This window comes from Lissotriton vulgaris, chromosome 8 (genome assembly GCF_964263255.1).
Source record: "Lissotriton vulgaris chromosome 8, aLisVul1.2, whole genome shotgun sequence".
Classification (NCBI taxonomy): domain Eukaryota; kingdom Metazoa; phylum Chordata; class Amphibia; order Caudata; family Salamandridae; genus Lissotriton; species Lissotriton vulgaris.
In genome coordinates, this window is record NC_141696.1 from 1,369,923,818 (window position 1) to 1,369,939,327 (window position 15,510).

Below are 15,510 nucleotides of genomic sequence, written 5' to 3' on the forward strand. Positions count from 1 at the left end.
TCATATGTTACACTGCACAGTGCGTCAACGTTTCGATCCCTAAGGGCTCATAATACACTGGGATCATCATCAGGACAATTTTAAAATTAATGCCTGTAAAGCCTGGCGCTAAGGCATGTAGTCGCCTGGAGTAAGCACTGCTTCCTATGGCCGGCAGAGGGGAAGATTCTTGCCGGTTCAGTCAGCTGGCTACGTTTAATGTAGCCGTTAGGATGGTGTATTATCCTTCGTTTTGGGAAAGTTATCCGTGTCGTAGGAGCGCGATGTCTCCTTTCAGTTCTGACACTCGAGGTTGCTTGCTTCTTAATGAAAGCGGCAGCGGGGCGGGGTTTTGGCGGAAATGTCCGTGTCCAAGGAGAAGGATGTCTCCTTTCAGTTATTTACACAAGAGGTTGCTTGCTTCTAGATGGAAGCGGCGGCGGGGTGGGTGAAGCTCGATGGACTTCTACCCCCTTCACTGGCAGTCCACTGGACCTGCACTGCCAGTGAAGGGGGTAGAAGTCCATCGAGCTTCACCCACCCCGCCGCCGCTTCCATCTAGAAGCAAGCAACCTCTTGTGTAAATAACTGAAAGGAGACATCCTTCTCCTTGGACACGGACATTTCCGCCAAAACCCCGCCCCGCTGCCGCTTTCATTAAGAAGCAAGCAACCTCGAGTGTCAGAACTGAAAGGAGACATCGCGCTCCTACGACACGGATAACTTTGCCAAAACGAAGGATAATACACCATCCTAACGGCTACATTAAACGTAGCCAGCTGACTGAACCGGCAAGAATATTCCCCTCCGCCGGCCATAGGAAGCAGTGCTTACTCCAGGCGACTACATGCCTTAGCGCCAGGCTTTACAGGCATTAATTTTATAATTGTCCTGATGATGATCCCAGTGTATTATGAGCCCTTAGGGATCGAAACGTTGACGCACTGTGCAGTGTAACATATGATTTAATATGCATAATTGTAATTGTCTACACTGCAGGGTGAATTTGTTGTAATTATCTATTGAAAGTACAAGTCACCCTCTGGCTCAATAATTTGTCTTTTGCCTGAAAAACTTCTTCCTTTCTTCCATCTCCCTGACTTAGACTTACTTTTTCTAAAACCTTTCTGGGATAGGTACAGGACTGTACCCTATCTTGCTGTTTATCTTGGCCCCTCTCTGGGTCAACACGATTCTACATTATCCTTTAAATAAATTCACGTCCGGCTGGGCGTTCTAAAAAATATAGCACTGATTGTAGTCTATATTATTATTCTCCTGTCTTATTGTAAACCCTTAGGACCCCTGTTCTCTGAAATAACTTATATCCAATACAGTCAATAAAGACGGGCTTTTTAGAGGGGGACAGATCAGGGGATGGTTTGCGAGACAAATCATTGATGATTCTTGGGGATAGAGGTCACAAACAACATAAAAGCTCAGCACATGATCAATATGGCAAGGGTATTAACAGGGTTTGAGCACTGCGGAATTCCAGAAGACGTTATTGTTGTCAATAATGAGAGGTAATTTCCTTGATAAATGTTATTTATTTATTTATTTCATTTATAAAGCGCCCTGTCACCTAGCAGGCATCCTGGCGCTAGCATTCCCAGAGTACAGTTTTTAAGGATGTATGACGTTACAACGCATGCTTTTACCACGCATGCCTTTACAACGCGGTTTTTACAACACATGCCTTTACAACACATAGTGCTTTGGGGCGCTGGATAGTGAATAGTTTACTTTACTATTCCAACTCCAGTCCCTGTGGATTGTAGGGAAGGTGTTGGATAGTGCATTAAACCTATTCCCTATCCTAGAGCGCCCCCCAGCGCAATGCGTTGCAATGGTTTGCATTGTAAAAGTTGCGTCGTAATGGTAGTGCGTTGTAAAAGTTTTGTTGTAAAGGTTGTTTACCAGTTTTTAAGTGTGCCCGGAGGCAGACAGCCAAGTTAAACTTTGGGGAACAGCCAGGTTTTTGATCTCTTTCTAAAAAGAAGGAGATCGCTGACTTGTCTCAATTCCAAAGAAGTTCGTTCCAAAGTCTGGCAGGTGCTATTCCAAAGGTTTTGCCACCTGATTCTGCTTTCCTAACTCTCGGTATTTTCACCAGTCTAGCCCACGAAGAGCGGAGGCTTCTTCCTGGAACATACCACTCAAACTTTCTCCGCATAGAAACAGGTCCAGACACATGCAAAGCTTTGAACACTAGACAGAGAGACTTAAACTGGATTCTCGGTCTCAACGGGAGCCAATGCAACTCCGCCAAGGCCGAAGAGGAGGAGGAACCTCTGGGCCATCCTAAGGCTAGCTTGGCTGCCGTTGACTGAATCCTCTGAAGTCTATTCAGAAGATATTTTGGGGACTCTAACAGCAGCATGTTACAATAGTCTAATCTGCTTAAAATGGTACTTTGTACCACTAGCGCTCGCGCATGGAAAGGCAACAGGGGGAATATTTTCCGCAGAGTTCTAATGATGGCGAAACAGCTTCCCGCCATTTTGGTACCCTGCGCTTCCATTGTTAGTTTGTTAAACATAACACCCAAGTTATGGACCTTCTCCACCGGCCTCAATGCAGTTGATGTATCTGTGGGCCAGAAATTTCCAGGCAACACAGAAGGAACATTACCCACTGAACAGAATAGCACCTCGGTCTTTCCCATGTTAAACTGCAGAGAGTTTTCCCTCAACCAATGAGCCGTGGCACACAGGCAGCCATGAAACATTTCCAAAGATGTCGACTGATCTCCCTCTAAGGAGAGAATCAGCTGTGTGTCATCTGCATAATTTACGATGTTGATATTATGCTCTTTTGTGACCGCAATCTGAGGTTTCATAAAAATGTTAAATAAAATTGGGCTAAAATTGGCTTAATAAGATGATCTCCCAGAGGTGTCTTTATGGCCTACAGAATTCCATGTGCCTCGTGAGGCTTAGTCTGTGGGTGGGAAAAGGTTGTCCTGTTACGTCGGATACTTTGAATCTACTGTGGTTGAACTGAGGATTGTGAATCCCAGACTTACTTTTATACTATGCAGCTGCTCAGCTGCAACATGTAGTGCATTGGTTAGAGGAGGGTGATTGTTGAGAGAAGTGGCTCCTATCTGAGACCCACCCACGAACACCCTCCCTGAGGCCTTCATGATAGGCAACAATATATAAAAATATTATCCATATTTGATTAGACGGTTGGGAAGGATCTGGCAAAGGTGTTCAAGTTGATACTAAAGCAGCCCCCATTTGCCTCCGACATTCCTTTATGGCCCATGCTAAGAATAAATAAATGGTAAGATGGAGGGAAGGGGACTGTTTATTTAATATGCCAGACTTGCATGTACTGCTGGAGAAATTTGGCCAACATTCCCAGCAGTGCCCAGTAGACAAATTTAATTCTGGGAACACTAAATATTGCACGTGGTAGAAGATAGGAGATTAATTTTGAACCTCTACTAGGCACCAATGCAGGACAGGAAGGGGATACTGAACATACCTGTGAAAGGTGGGCACAGGTGTGCCTAGAATCCATGACAGAATCTGACTGAAGAAAAAATCCTGTAAGCAAGTCAAAAATATTTCATAGTTTAAACGGATTCACTTCACTTGACAGATTGATCTGGAATGTCGCAGGGATGAGAAAGTACTTCGGCAACCACGCTCCTTGCAGGGGCTGATCAATTCTGCGCTCAAAAAAGGTGGTCAACCACGTCCATTCCAATAGGAGGCTATGCGGAATACTTCAAACCTGCATTCAAAGGCACCATATTCAGGAGACCTGCGGGGGCATCTCCATATACATCAAACATGCCTTGAAAGTCCACTTCACCGAGATAAAGAACGACTCTGACATGTTCCTGACTGGGATCTTGAAAGGTCTTAATACAGGCGAGGGTCCCCTATCCCTTCTCTTAATCAATGTATATTACAACCCCCACGGGCCGGCCCCCAAGGACAAGCTTACTCAACAGATTGCACTGATTGAGTCCTTGCTCACACAGTTTGCTTCTATGGAACCTATCATGCATAAAATTAGGAGAGGACGTGCCGGAAGTCATTCCGTTGGGAGTGCTGGGAGATTTAACGCCTTTATGCGGGCACACAACCTGGCCACCACTCTGTATAAGCTATAAAAGATTGAAAATTGCAAAATATATTGGTAATTTTGGTTTTCCAGCTTTTTTTAATTATCCTAAAGCGTTTATTTTAAAACAAAGCTCCTTTTGGTTCACTTATACAGAGTTTAACAATACACCTTAATGGCTTCTCATAGAAAAAAAGATTTCATTATTTCGGTTGGCTTCGTTAATTAACATGTCTTCTTCTAACTCTTTAATACAAAGATCTGCAATGCTAAAATCTACCAAAATAATATTGCAGGATTTAGATTCTCTTTTTCAAACACCTAGTTCTCATTCCTTACATATATCCTTATGGTATAGTCCTGTTATTAAACTTAATCGATACATACAATTTTGGCAATCTAGGATTAAAGCAGGTATTTTTTTACTTAAAAGATATGTATTGTAATATACTTTAACTTTTGAAGAACTGCAACAAAAATGTATTGTACTTCCATCTCTGAATACAATTCTTGATTCTTGATTTATTTCTCAGCAATTTTCCAATCGAAAGCATATCGGATATTTTGATTTTGATTTCAGATTCTAATAACAAGCTCTGACTTCTTAATATCTGCTGCTCTAAAATCAATATCTGCTAACTGGAAAAATGCTTAATTATTGTCACTTCATATGTGGTGTTTCTGGATACTTTTTACCAGAAAAGGAGCCGATTTCAATATAATGGTTGTTCTTCAAAACACATCTACTTACCAGTTATTTTGTAAACCAACTGACAATTATATAATGTTACATCATTAATGCTGTATAATATATAATGAGTAAAGTGTGTTAGATTTTATTATGTAGCTCTGTAAAAATACTTGCTAAAATAGCTGTTGCCCTTCCCTGTTTTATTTTAAATTTTAGTTTCCATTCCATTGCAGTTATCATTGTATAGGCACAATGCATTATATTTATGAAATACTGTAACTTTCTATGTACCCTATCCGTGCTCTTTTTTGTTTGGTCTATTGCTTTATCATAAACTCCATAAAATATTTTCAACACAAAAAACAGATTTCAGAGCAGCCTATTTCTCTCTTTTCGGCTATCTTTTTTATTCCCACCCTGCATTTCAAACTGATGCAATATCAAAATGTTGTTCCCACAGAGTGAATCCAATACTGAAGCTATCATTCTTCAAGAAGCTGTACCTGTAGAAGTCAGCGACACAGAAGAGAGCTTGTTGGAGCGAGTGAATGAAGCAGAGCAGAGAGCCCTCCCTGCCGCCCTGCAGCTGGTGGCCAGCGGAGCAGTCCATCTAGGACAGGATGGCAAGGTGTGCTGGCGAGAACTAGACGGACCCTCCGCCCCAATCTGAAAGTGTGCCTTAAAGCTCATCCCATGCACAACTTCAGGAGAAAAGATATTTTGTAGATCAAGAAATGTTTGATTTATATTTCGCAGTGTTACTTCTATGCTGGAGTTGATGATTCCTCTGCATACAAAATGTGCACCCAATAACACAGAAAATAATAAACATAAAAGTGGTTGAATGAAATCCGTCGTTTTGTGTTTTCATTCAAGTGCGCACATATTTATATGAAAAGAGTAGGTTTCTGGTACAATAGTGGGGCCTTGAGAGACCAGAAAGGCTGCAGGTTTCTTTCTGTGAGATTACCATGCACCCTCCTGATTCAGCTATGTGTATGAGAATGTATATTACATGCTCCAGTATCAAGAGTGGAGGTTTCTGCCGGGGCTGCGGGGGGAGGATCGTTTTTCTGGGCTGCTAAGGGATAGGGTCACCATCGAGGTTGGGTGCCTGGGTGTTCTGGCGCGTCGATTGTTACTTTATATCGGTGAGTGTTCTGAGTATTCAGCGGCGACGCCATTTTAGACGTGCACTACGCCGGGGAGGGGGGGTGCCGGGGGCCTGAACTGGGAACCCCCCACTACGTTTTTTCTTCTTTATACTTCACTTCTCTCCTATATTTCGGGTTCACATTGGGCGACAGGCACGCTGCTAAGGGGGAGGCCGTAGCCGGAGGCAGGGGTGCAGGGTGGGGGGTTTACGGGGGGGGGGGGGGGGGGGGGGTAATATTGTCTTTCCTTTATCTGTTTCTAGGGCCTCTTTTTCTCCTCTGTTTCTTTCAGCTTTTCTCCACTTCTCTTCTTTTTGTCTTTGTTAGGACCAAGTAACGGGCTACTCTCCGTACGTTCTGGTGGTGCGACTTGCAAGGGGGGATGTTTTTATAAAGTTTTGTGTTGAGGCGGGCACCTGCTGTGTTGGGGGGCGGAATGTGTAGCTTATTGACTATCCTGATAATTGTGTACCGGAGTTATCGTCCTGCCTGCAGCAGTCCTGACCTTTGCTAACCCCTTGCTTTTGTATTATTTGAATGTGCGGCAATGGATCCTGTTTTTCTTTAAAACTTTAAAAGAAACCTCATTAATCCTGGTGCCAATTTGGTACGGACATTATCCTGAGTTACAACGGGGCGTTTGGGTGGCGGAATGCTGCTTTGCTAGCTGCTTAATTGATTTGCTTTGACCGACTTTGATTTACTGGCCGACTGTGATGGTATCGTGCCTGCGATTGTAACTGTGCTACTGACAATAAAGGTTTACCAAAAATTTAAAAAAAAAAAAAAAAGAGTGGAGGTTTCTGTGTACAGTCTAGTTGTGACATTTTCCTGCAGCAGTTAACATTCTACTATCAAGAGCACAATGTGCTGCTACTCCACTGTTGGGAATAGCTGTGTGCTGATTGGACGGCTAGTAAGTCAACCTTGTGTGGCAGGTTTTCATTCCAGTCACTCACAGTCAGAAGGATGAATGAAGAGGTGTTGTGAGGATTATGAGCACCTGGATTTCTGCTGAATCAGTTCAGGCACATGCACTCTGCAAAGTGAAAAACCGAATCCAACAGGTCTGGCATTGGCAAACTGGTACTATGGGTTTTACAGTTTTTAATTTTTTTTATTGCAAGCATACGTCACAAAATCAGAAAATAAAAAAACAGAAAAACTCTATAACCTTCATATATAGTTTCAATAGATTAGTACAAGTGTTTCCTGAGAAAATGGATATATGAAGAACTAGCATAGGAACTTTTTTTAGTTTTGCGTCACAATATGAATTGTATTGGCTCAAGTAAACGGCCCAATTGGCTTCGAAGTACTGTGACCTGAAAACCTAGTTCAAACACAGATGGCCGAGTTAAATAAAAAAATAAAAAAGGGATAAAAAAGAAAAGAAAAGGCATTGACAAAGTAAAATTTAAGAAGTCCTGGCAGTGAACTGCACTCCATTTGAGGTGCAGTACCCCCCCTCGTTTTGCCTGGCATTTGATGCAACTGACTGTAGAGTACTAGGTCCCTGCAATCCAGGTTCCCAGAACCAGTGCTCGTCCCCTAAAACTGATCCACAATTGCCCCTTCAGGCCCCCCTGTAAGTCCCTAGTAAAAGCTACATGGGTATCTAGGGCATTGGGACTGAAGAGGGTCCCCTAGGAACCCCTCACCTATTGCTTGCAGACTGCCACTGCAGCAGGCATGGCCTGGCGCAGACAAATCAACAAAGTCGACATGGAACACTGCCTGTGTGCCATGCCAACTAGCACTGACCAAGATATAGGTAAGTAACCACTCTAGCAGTTAATACCAGCCCTAAGGCAAGGGGCACTATATCACAGGTGTTGGGGTCTATTCCTTATATTGTAAGTGCCAGGGAAGTTATAGAGAATACAGGGGCTGGGAACTTGACAACTCGAGGTCCCCAGCACCATCATGGCTTCACTGAAACTAGGAGTGTTTGGTAGCAAACAACTCCTTGTATTAAATCCACACTTATGCCAGTGTGAGATTTATAAAACGATGTAGTCAACCTACCGACCATGGTGTGGGAACTGACTAGCTATAAGCAGCCTGCCACACACAGACATGTTTCTGGACTCCTGGGTGGAGAGCCTCTGCTCTCTGGGACCAGAAACAATGCACAACCTGGGTAGAGGTGTGGTACCTTTTCCCCCAGGATGAGCCAGTGGTCGAAGGGAGAAGTTTCAAAGGCCTGCCGCCTTTTTAATGCGCCCCCAGCCTCTGCTGTTAGCATCAGATGGCATGTTCCTATGTTTACAAAAACATAGGAGAGGAGATGTGCCCACCTCTGCCAACTCCACCCCTGGAGAGGGGGAGGTGAGGTGAAGCACATGAGACCCCTCCAATCAGGATTAAGTCCATGCCCCCTCCCACAGGACGGTGGCATAATTGAGGGCGTAGTCACCCCAGGTAAGGTGCCCATTGGCCCTACCTGCTACTCCCCTAAAACACCTCTAAATGTAGTATTTAGGTGGCTCCAAAGACCTGAAATTACATTTGTGATGACCTAAGAAGAAAGAAGGCATCCCTGCTAAAGCGTAGCATTAAAAACACACATAAAAGATCTTTGTGCCGACCAGAATCCTAGAAACTTTCCCAGTGAAATTGGCCAAATAAGAGTCAAGTATCCAATGTATCCAGGTGTGTAAGCCTCTGCACAAACCAGGAAAGTGGTGCTAAAGGACCTAGGTTCACAGCTTCAACCCACCCTGGACTACGCCTTCCCCCAAGCTGGTAACATTTTCAACTAGCCCAGGGTCATATCATTTTCTACACACTCCATCGATTCTCCGGCAACACATATTTTTTCTTCTTATGATGTAGTTTGTAGATAGACCGCTAAGAAACATTTCTCAAAACTCACAGCCAACAGGCTTCTATGTATTGTGGATGGGTGGAAGTTTTGTGTAGACATAGGCAGCAACAGCGGCTGTCATCTTCTGTAGCGCTTCACCAAACCTGAAAGGAGTGGACTGAACTCCATGCAACATAGTGTTTTGACCTGATTATATACATATTACAACTACTCTATGTTACTAAATACAAATATGTTAACGTTTATTAGACTTTCATATGGGAAATCTCTCTTTATGGCTGACAGAACATAATGGGACTCACCTAAACATCTATTTTGGTAAATATGCAGTGAACAAGCGAAAAAATATAAAACGATACCCATCTCAAGTACGATGGAAGCATCATGCTCCCGCTAAATACACAGGACAAGGACTGAAAGCTTGTCAAAATCTTTAATTGCAAAGGTAGAGCATTGTTTGGTCACACAATATGAAAGCTATTTGAAACATGATAAAAAGGTGGACTAATGGACAACTAACACTGTGCAGCTTTATAAAAGCCAAGGGCAATCCGATCCTCATTTAACAATGGTTTGAGCTACTGACACAATGTTCATAACTGAAAACAAAAACTACTTGATTTTAAAATGTGGCACCTCTGTTTAACGCAAATATTCCCCTACTGCATGAATTATCATAAATGTTCATCCGAAATATTTGGTCACTGTGCATCCCCTGTGGAGCAAGGTCACTTGACAGGCACATGCTCTTTTTTACTAGTAGGAAATATTCTCATCACTTCAATCTGCTGAGTAAGATTAAAACTCACAATCCTTCCACAGAGGTAGCCTACAACTTGAATTGAAGTTTTTAAGGTGCAATTTCTAAAGGAAAGGAGAACAGATCACAAAAACAGATTATCTTGAACATTTTGATGCAAGTCTGCTGCAGATCGTGCCTTTTCATGACCTTTAATAACCACAACATATTAAGAGATATGCTGATTAAACCGGTTGGTTTGGTTTATCCTTCTTCCAACAGATTTTTCCATCTTCTCTCAACTGCACGGCTCCGCTGGCTACCAGCTCCAATGCGGCAGGGAAGGCTCGATGCTCAGCCTTTTTCACTCTTTCAGACAAAGTCTCTTCGGTATCCCCCAACTCCACTGGGACTGCCTCTTGGAAGACTATTGCTCCAGCATCAACTTCTTCCTGAAATTGAAAAAATAAATCAGCTTCTGGAAATAAACTGGAACATACCAAAGGAACTGTACATGCAAGTAGCAAGGAACTCAAGTTGTGGCCAAAAACATACTCAATTCTTCTAGAAGACCTCCCTTGTTGTTGCTTGAGCATAGCAGCTTCCACAGAATGCCTTATGTATTAGGGGTGATGTTTGGGTGAGTAAAAGGTCAGTTGCCAATAGGAATATTCTTTATTCTAAAAAAACAAAAATAATAACTACCTTGGCATGGAGCAGTCAACACCATCATAATATGATTCTCAAAACTAGAAACGTTGCATTAATCCAACACCAGCTGCTATTACAAGAATAGATGCTGGTAATAATCCATATCTTCATGGCCACATCTCTGCTGTGGTGCAACTAATTTGTATTAAACTTGGGTCTTATGCTCACATCTATGGAATGGATGGAAGTCAACTGAAGCACAAAAGTGATTTTGAATCTGAGATACTCATGTATCTGGATCAATATTCTTAGATGCTGACTTTAAGGATGGCGTAAACGTAGGCAGCTATATCTTCACGGGTATGCTGATTTTACATTCAGGATAGCAACACCATCAGCGGGTGATGAATTAGGCCGTCTGATTTATCAGCACTGACAGTGGGGTACTACCAACCAAGGCACCAAAAACCAGGTGCACATTTTGCGGAAACAGATCCTGATATTAGACGATAAGGAACGAGTGTCACAGCTCTACTTAGTGAGGCCAAAGGTGCATGTACATACATTGTTTGACAGAAGTTGTATAACAGGAAAGTTTAGCTCGGTGGAAAATGCATCACTGGAGGGTATTTTGTATTAAGAGTAAGATAAAGTCAAGATTACAGAGCTTCACAACTTGGATGGGTAATATGTATTGAAGAAAATGTTACTTCACTTTATTAACCATATTTCTGGTGGATATATATCTTTCTGCAGATTTCTCATGCTAACAAAATGCTCTCGGCCATCAGACTCCTGTGCTACAGTGAGCTCAGGACTTGAGCATTCCGTTGCCCAATCGATCTACTGATGAGGATTAAACAGGCTGAAATCCATCGGGCGTTGCTTGTATTCCTATCTGGAGGGGACCTCGTCTGCCACATTGGGTTGGAATGCATCTACTGGAGTAGGACCAAGACTGATTTGCATTTGGCAGGTCTCTGTATAGAGTGGAAAGATGGGCAAAAATGCAATCCACTGGCAGGCGACCCTAGCAATTGCCAGGGGCGGATATTAATGTAAGCATTTTACTCATGTTTTTCTTTTCCTCATTAAGAAAGTGAACACGAGATTCCAATCCCAGTAAGAAACCAGAAAGAGTGGGTGGAAACATTTACAGCAAAACTTTCAGAAAAGGTGCCACTAAAGGTAACCTAAACATCAAAGGCTGGTTAGGGAGATGTGAAAACCCAAAGGCCAGCCAGGTAGCTCTTGACTACATCCACTGACGACTACTCCTGCTGTGCAACAGGCAGTGCGCAAAATGCAGACTGTCACATAGATGTGATCTATAGTGATCAAAACATGACACACCCCATTATGCAAACCTGTTCCAGCAACATGAACAAACTGATTTCATAGATTTTCTAGTGTCAAGGTGAAGTCTGCAACTTCATCAGGGAGGCAAAAAAAGGACTCAAGCTAGCACCACCAATGCAGCCACTGCAGGTGGGGATTCGTGTGGCGAATTGGACCATTTTGTTGTGAGAGAAGGTCTGACGGATGTGGGAGAAGCAGACAATGCAGAGTGCCAAAAGGACTGTATATACAATCCTCCTTTCTTTATCTGGGAGGACCAGAATCAGCTATGGCTAGATCTTGGGATCAGTCAGAGATATTGGAATCATCTTCCGAATATCCATGAACCTCTGAGAAGGAATTTTTTCATGCAGAGGTCAGAACAGGTTCCATCTGCTGCTGATGAGGTTGACCTTGAAATCCCCAGCCCTGAAAGTAGTAGTACATCTGCTGAGGTGCTGAAACATTTGCAGTAGTGGTCTCTGCTGGGATTGATGAGCTCTGCGCGAGTCGATGTCCACTTCTGGAAGGTATCCAGACGGAAGATTTATGCAGTTGCAAAGAGTCCAGTGCCGGGTATCTTGCAGTAGTGCTGAGAGTGGGCGTCGTCCTGCTTCTGGAAGCAATACATGCAGTCAAGTTATCTGCTTTGATCAGGAATACTTTACCCTGAAGGAAGGCCTTGAGAACAAGGCATCTGGCTAGTAGCTCCAGGTAGTTGATATTCTGCCCCTGGTTATTAGGGGCGCAGACCCCCTGTATTGTCATATGGTCGAGATGTGGCCCCAGCTGGCAAAGGAGGTGTCCATGGTAATTGTGACTTGTGGAACGGAGTTTAAGAAACACCTGTGCCTCCACAGGTTGTTGCTCGTCCACCAATGCAGAAAGCCCTAGCCCCAGAGGTGAAGAAGCATTCTTTCTAGGACTCTTCTGTGGAGCGACTGGCCATCCTCCTCTAAAAGGTTGTGATGTTCTCTGCGAATGGTATTATGCAGCATAGGATGTTAGGAGGAATTGTGGGAATTCTAGGCAGTAACCGTGGCACACTACAGCGAGTACCCATTGATCTGATTCCTCCCAGCGAGACAGCCCACAGGTGATGTGGGTTCAGTGGTGTGTGGTGGAAGGGGGGAGGGGGTGGAGAGATGCACTAAGTCAATGCTTTGAGATGGGGGACACTTTGTCAAGCCACCCCACCACCTGCTCTTTATTGTGTTTGCCCCTGGAGGCACCCCTGGTGTACCCTCTGACCGCTTGCTGATGGAAAGGCTTCAGCTGCCTCTGGTATGAATGGGTGGGGTCAGGAGAGGTGGACTTGCTGCCTCTTCGAGGATGGTACCTCTGAAAGGAGTCTTTGGACACGGGGGCGTGAAGTACCCATCAGTTTGGCGATATAGGTGTCCCCCTTTATCTTTGTCAGATTATCATCAACAGTGTTCCTCATCAATGGGCACGTTTATGAGATTCTGTTGGACCACCAACTTAAACCCAGAGATTTGGAAGTAGGCATGGTGTCTAATGAGGACTCTGTGTCTGTCACAGAAAGCTTGCAACAGTGGCGGCATTGGAGATGGTGTAACGCTTGGAAACTATCTCCTTCCCCCTCTTTCTAAACTCTTCAGGGACACCTTTGACCAACTCCTGCATTTATTTCCACTGGGCCCTATCATAATGGGAGAGGAATTTCCTAAAGTTGGCTATGCAACAGTGGGTTACAGCCCCTAAAGTCAGTCTCTTGCTAGCTGTAGCCACCTTTGTGCTTTCCATAGGTGGATGGGTGTTGCCTGCGGATTTAGCAGAAGTCTTCTTGCGGTAGGTGTGCACGACCAGGGAGTAAGGCAAGACATGGCCACTGATGTACACAGTCACAGGAAAAGGGTTATATGCTTCATCTCCACAATTGATGCTACTAACCTGGCTTTAATGGGTTCCCTAAATGTCTCTGGGGAAGACTTGATCACACTGTTTAACATGATCAGACACTGTACTGTCCTCTCTGACTTGGATACCACCTCCATTAGGAAACAGTCTTCCTCATGAAGGATGTGCATGCCCGCCTTGTCTACAGTTGCTGCCTACTGGACGACCTCATGGTATCATGTGGTTATCATCTGTGGGAGATGCCCTGAGGGGGTAATAAAAACGATGTGTTGGGTGGGATGTGGCCCAAGCGATTGCCAGGGGCTGAGATTAATTCAAGAATGGAGATTAATTCAAGAATTTCACCCATTACCTTGTTGTTTCTGCATTTGCTGCCCTGAGTGTGCCGGGTATGCCCAAACATGGGTCCAGGGCTCACTGTGCTACTGGAACAAAGATATACTTGGCTGAAGAGCCCTAACTAGGGCGAAGTCCTAGATTGTTTGTGCTCTTGTTCAGGAAGGACCTGGCCAGCCAGTTCGGTCTGGACTGTTCCCATGAGGAGAAGGGTTACCACTGATTGGCATACCGCAGGGTCTTTACTGAGGTTGCATGGTGGGCAAAAAACCATTGATTGAGATGCAGCGCAAGCAATTTAAAGTGGCTGAGATCAATTCAAGCATTTCATCCATCAAATTGTTGTTTTTGCATTTGCTGATGGGATAATGGATATGGTCTGGGGTGGACTACAAATCGCACCAGTCAAATGACACCATTTGCAGATATGTGGATCCAACAAAGACATCTTTTGACAGGGCTTAAACCCTGAAACCTTCGGAGAAAAACTTTGGCTTAGTTGTTGACCAAGTGGAAGAATGTATTGGGTGGGCAACCAAGACCTCCAGATTGCATTGAAGAGAAGCTAAAAAATAGGAATGGATGTTATCTCAGCATGCAGGTTGGTGTCGTGTTATCTGGTGGATGGAGTCACATCTGAAACAGCATGATGCCACCTGGAGAGACTGGGGAATTACTGCTGAGGAAATGTTTTCCGGACCAGTCGGATGCCTAGAAAGATATGCAAAAGGTGAGGAATCTGTAGGAAGATGCACTAGTCACATTTAGCCTCAGACCCAGCTCCCCCCTTTCCCAAAGATTTGAAAGGATCGATAGCAGGAAAAGACTGATGGTGGCCTAAACTGAATTTCTGCCATGAAACAAGAAATAGGGTAGTATATCACGTGGAGTTGACCTGTGAAGTGGAGGATGGAAACACCTTGAAAAGCAGTAACTTCTTGTGGTCAAGTGTTAGTTTTCACCATGGTGTATCTAATCTCCAATGTGGCAGTCAGAGATCGGCGTTTCCTCAGATCACTTCTGCTGCACCAGTGGCCAGTGAGTACTCTCTATCTGAGGACGATGGAAGAACCAGGTGATGTGGTGTTATTTGCAGTGCCGTGGCCATACGTGCTGGAACCGAAGTCAGCCACTTAAACAGGGCCAGTGGCATAAACAGCAAGAAGGGCACTTAGTGCTATGACACAGGAACACCTCTCAAAGAGTAGGCTAGGGGACCCATGGGGCCTGCAGGCGCACCAGATGGTACCATGGGTCTGTTGAAAATGATGAAAATAGTGTTCAGAAACTTGTTTGGATCTGTACCCGGTGTTGGGAAAAAAGGATACGTGCTATCACCCTGGGGCTGAAGAAACAACACCATAGGAATTATTGGAGCAGGTGGAGCCAGAGCTGGAGAAGGAGTCGCAGGCATTGGAGCCACTGGTCTGAAGACGTCGGTCGAGGGGGCGTCAACAAAGTCAGCTTCGTATGACCTCTCTGTGATCTCTGCTGGACTGTGGTTGAGGGGTCACCGGCGTCGGTGACTTGTCTTTGGAGGAATGAGGACGGGATTCATGGTGGTGCTTCTGAAGTTTCTTCTTGGAAGGTTTGGACAAGTGAAGAGACTGTGATCTTCCTCTTTGGTGGGATCCCGCACTCCAGGGACATATTAAGGATTTTGGGGACCGTGGGCCAAACTTATTTTGGAGGCCCTTTTTGGGAAGTAGGTTTGAATTTATGATGCAATTTCAGCTCTTTCATGCTGTCTTTGGCAAGGCCACCGACATGCACATTTGGCCAGATTCTAAATGTGTTAACATCTAATATTCATGGATAGTGATGTGTG

General features: G+C 44.3%; 2 protein-coding genes across 4 annotated transcripts in view; one reads left to right on the forward strand and one right to left on the reverse strand.

Annotated features, from left to right (window-relative positions):
• The window catches only part of LOC147698758 (trifunctional purine biosynthetic protein adenosine-3-like), a 376,225-nt gene extending 370,627 nt beyond the window's left edge, over positions 1–5,598 (forward strand). For both annotated transcript variants that reach the window (XM_086935329.1, XM_086935328.1), the window contains exon 22: positions 5,214–5,598. In XM_086935329.1, coding sequence (XP_086791455.1) covers positions 5,214–5,423 — 210 coding nt within the window. In that variant the 3' untranslated portion in view covers positions 5,424–5,598. The remainder of the gene's footprint in view (positions 1–5,213) is intronic.
• A 3,553-nt stretch (positions 5,599–9,151) lies between these two features.
• LOC147698759 (trifunctional purine biosynthetic protein adenosine-3-like) overlaps positions 9,152–15,510 on the reverse strand; it is a 277,831-nt gene continuing 271,472 nt past the window's right edge. For both annotated transcript variants that reach the window (XM_086935334.1, XM_086935335.1), the window contains exon 22: positions 9,152–9,928. In XM_086935334.1, coding sequence (XP_086791460.1) covers positions 9,722–9,928 — 207 coding nt within the window. In that variant the 3' untranslated portion in view covers positions 9,152–9,721. The remainder of the gene's footprint in view (positions 9,929–15,510) is intronic.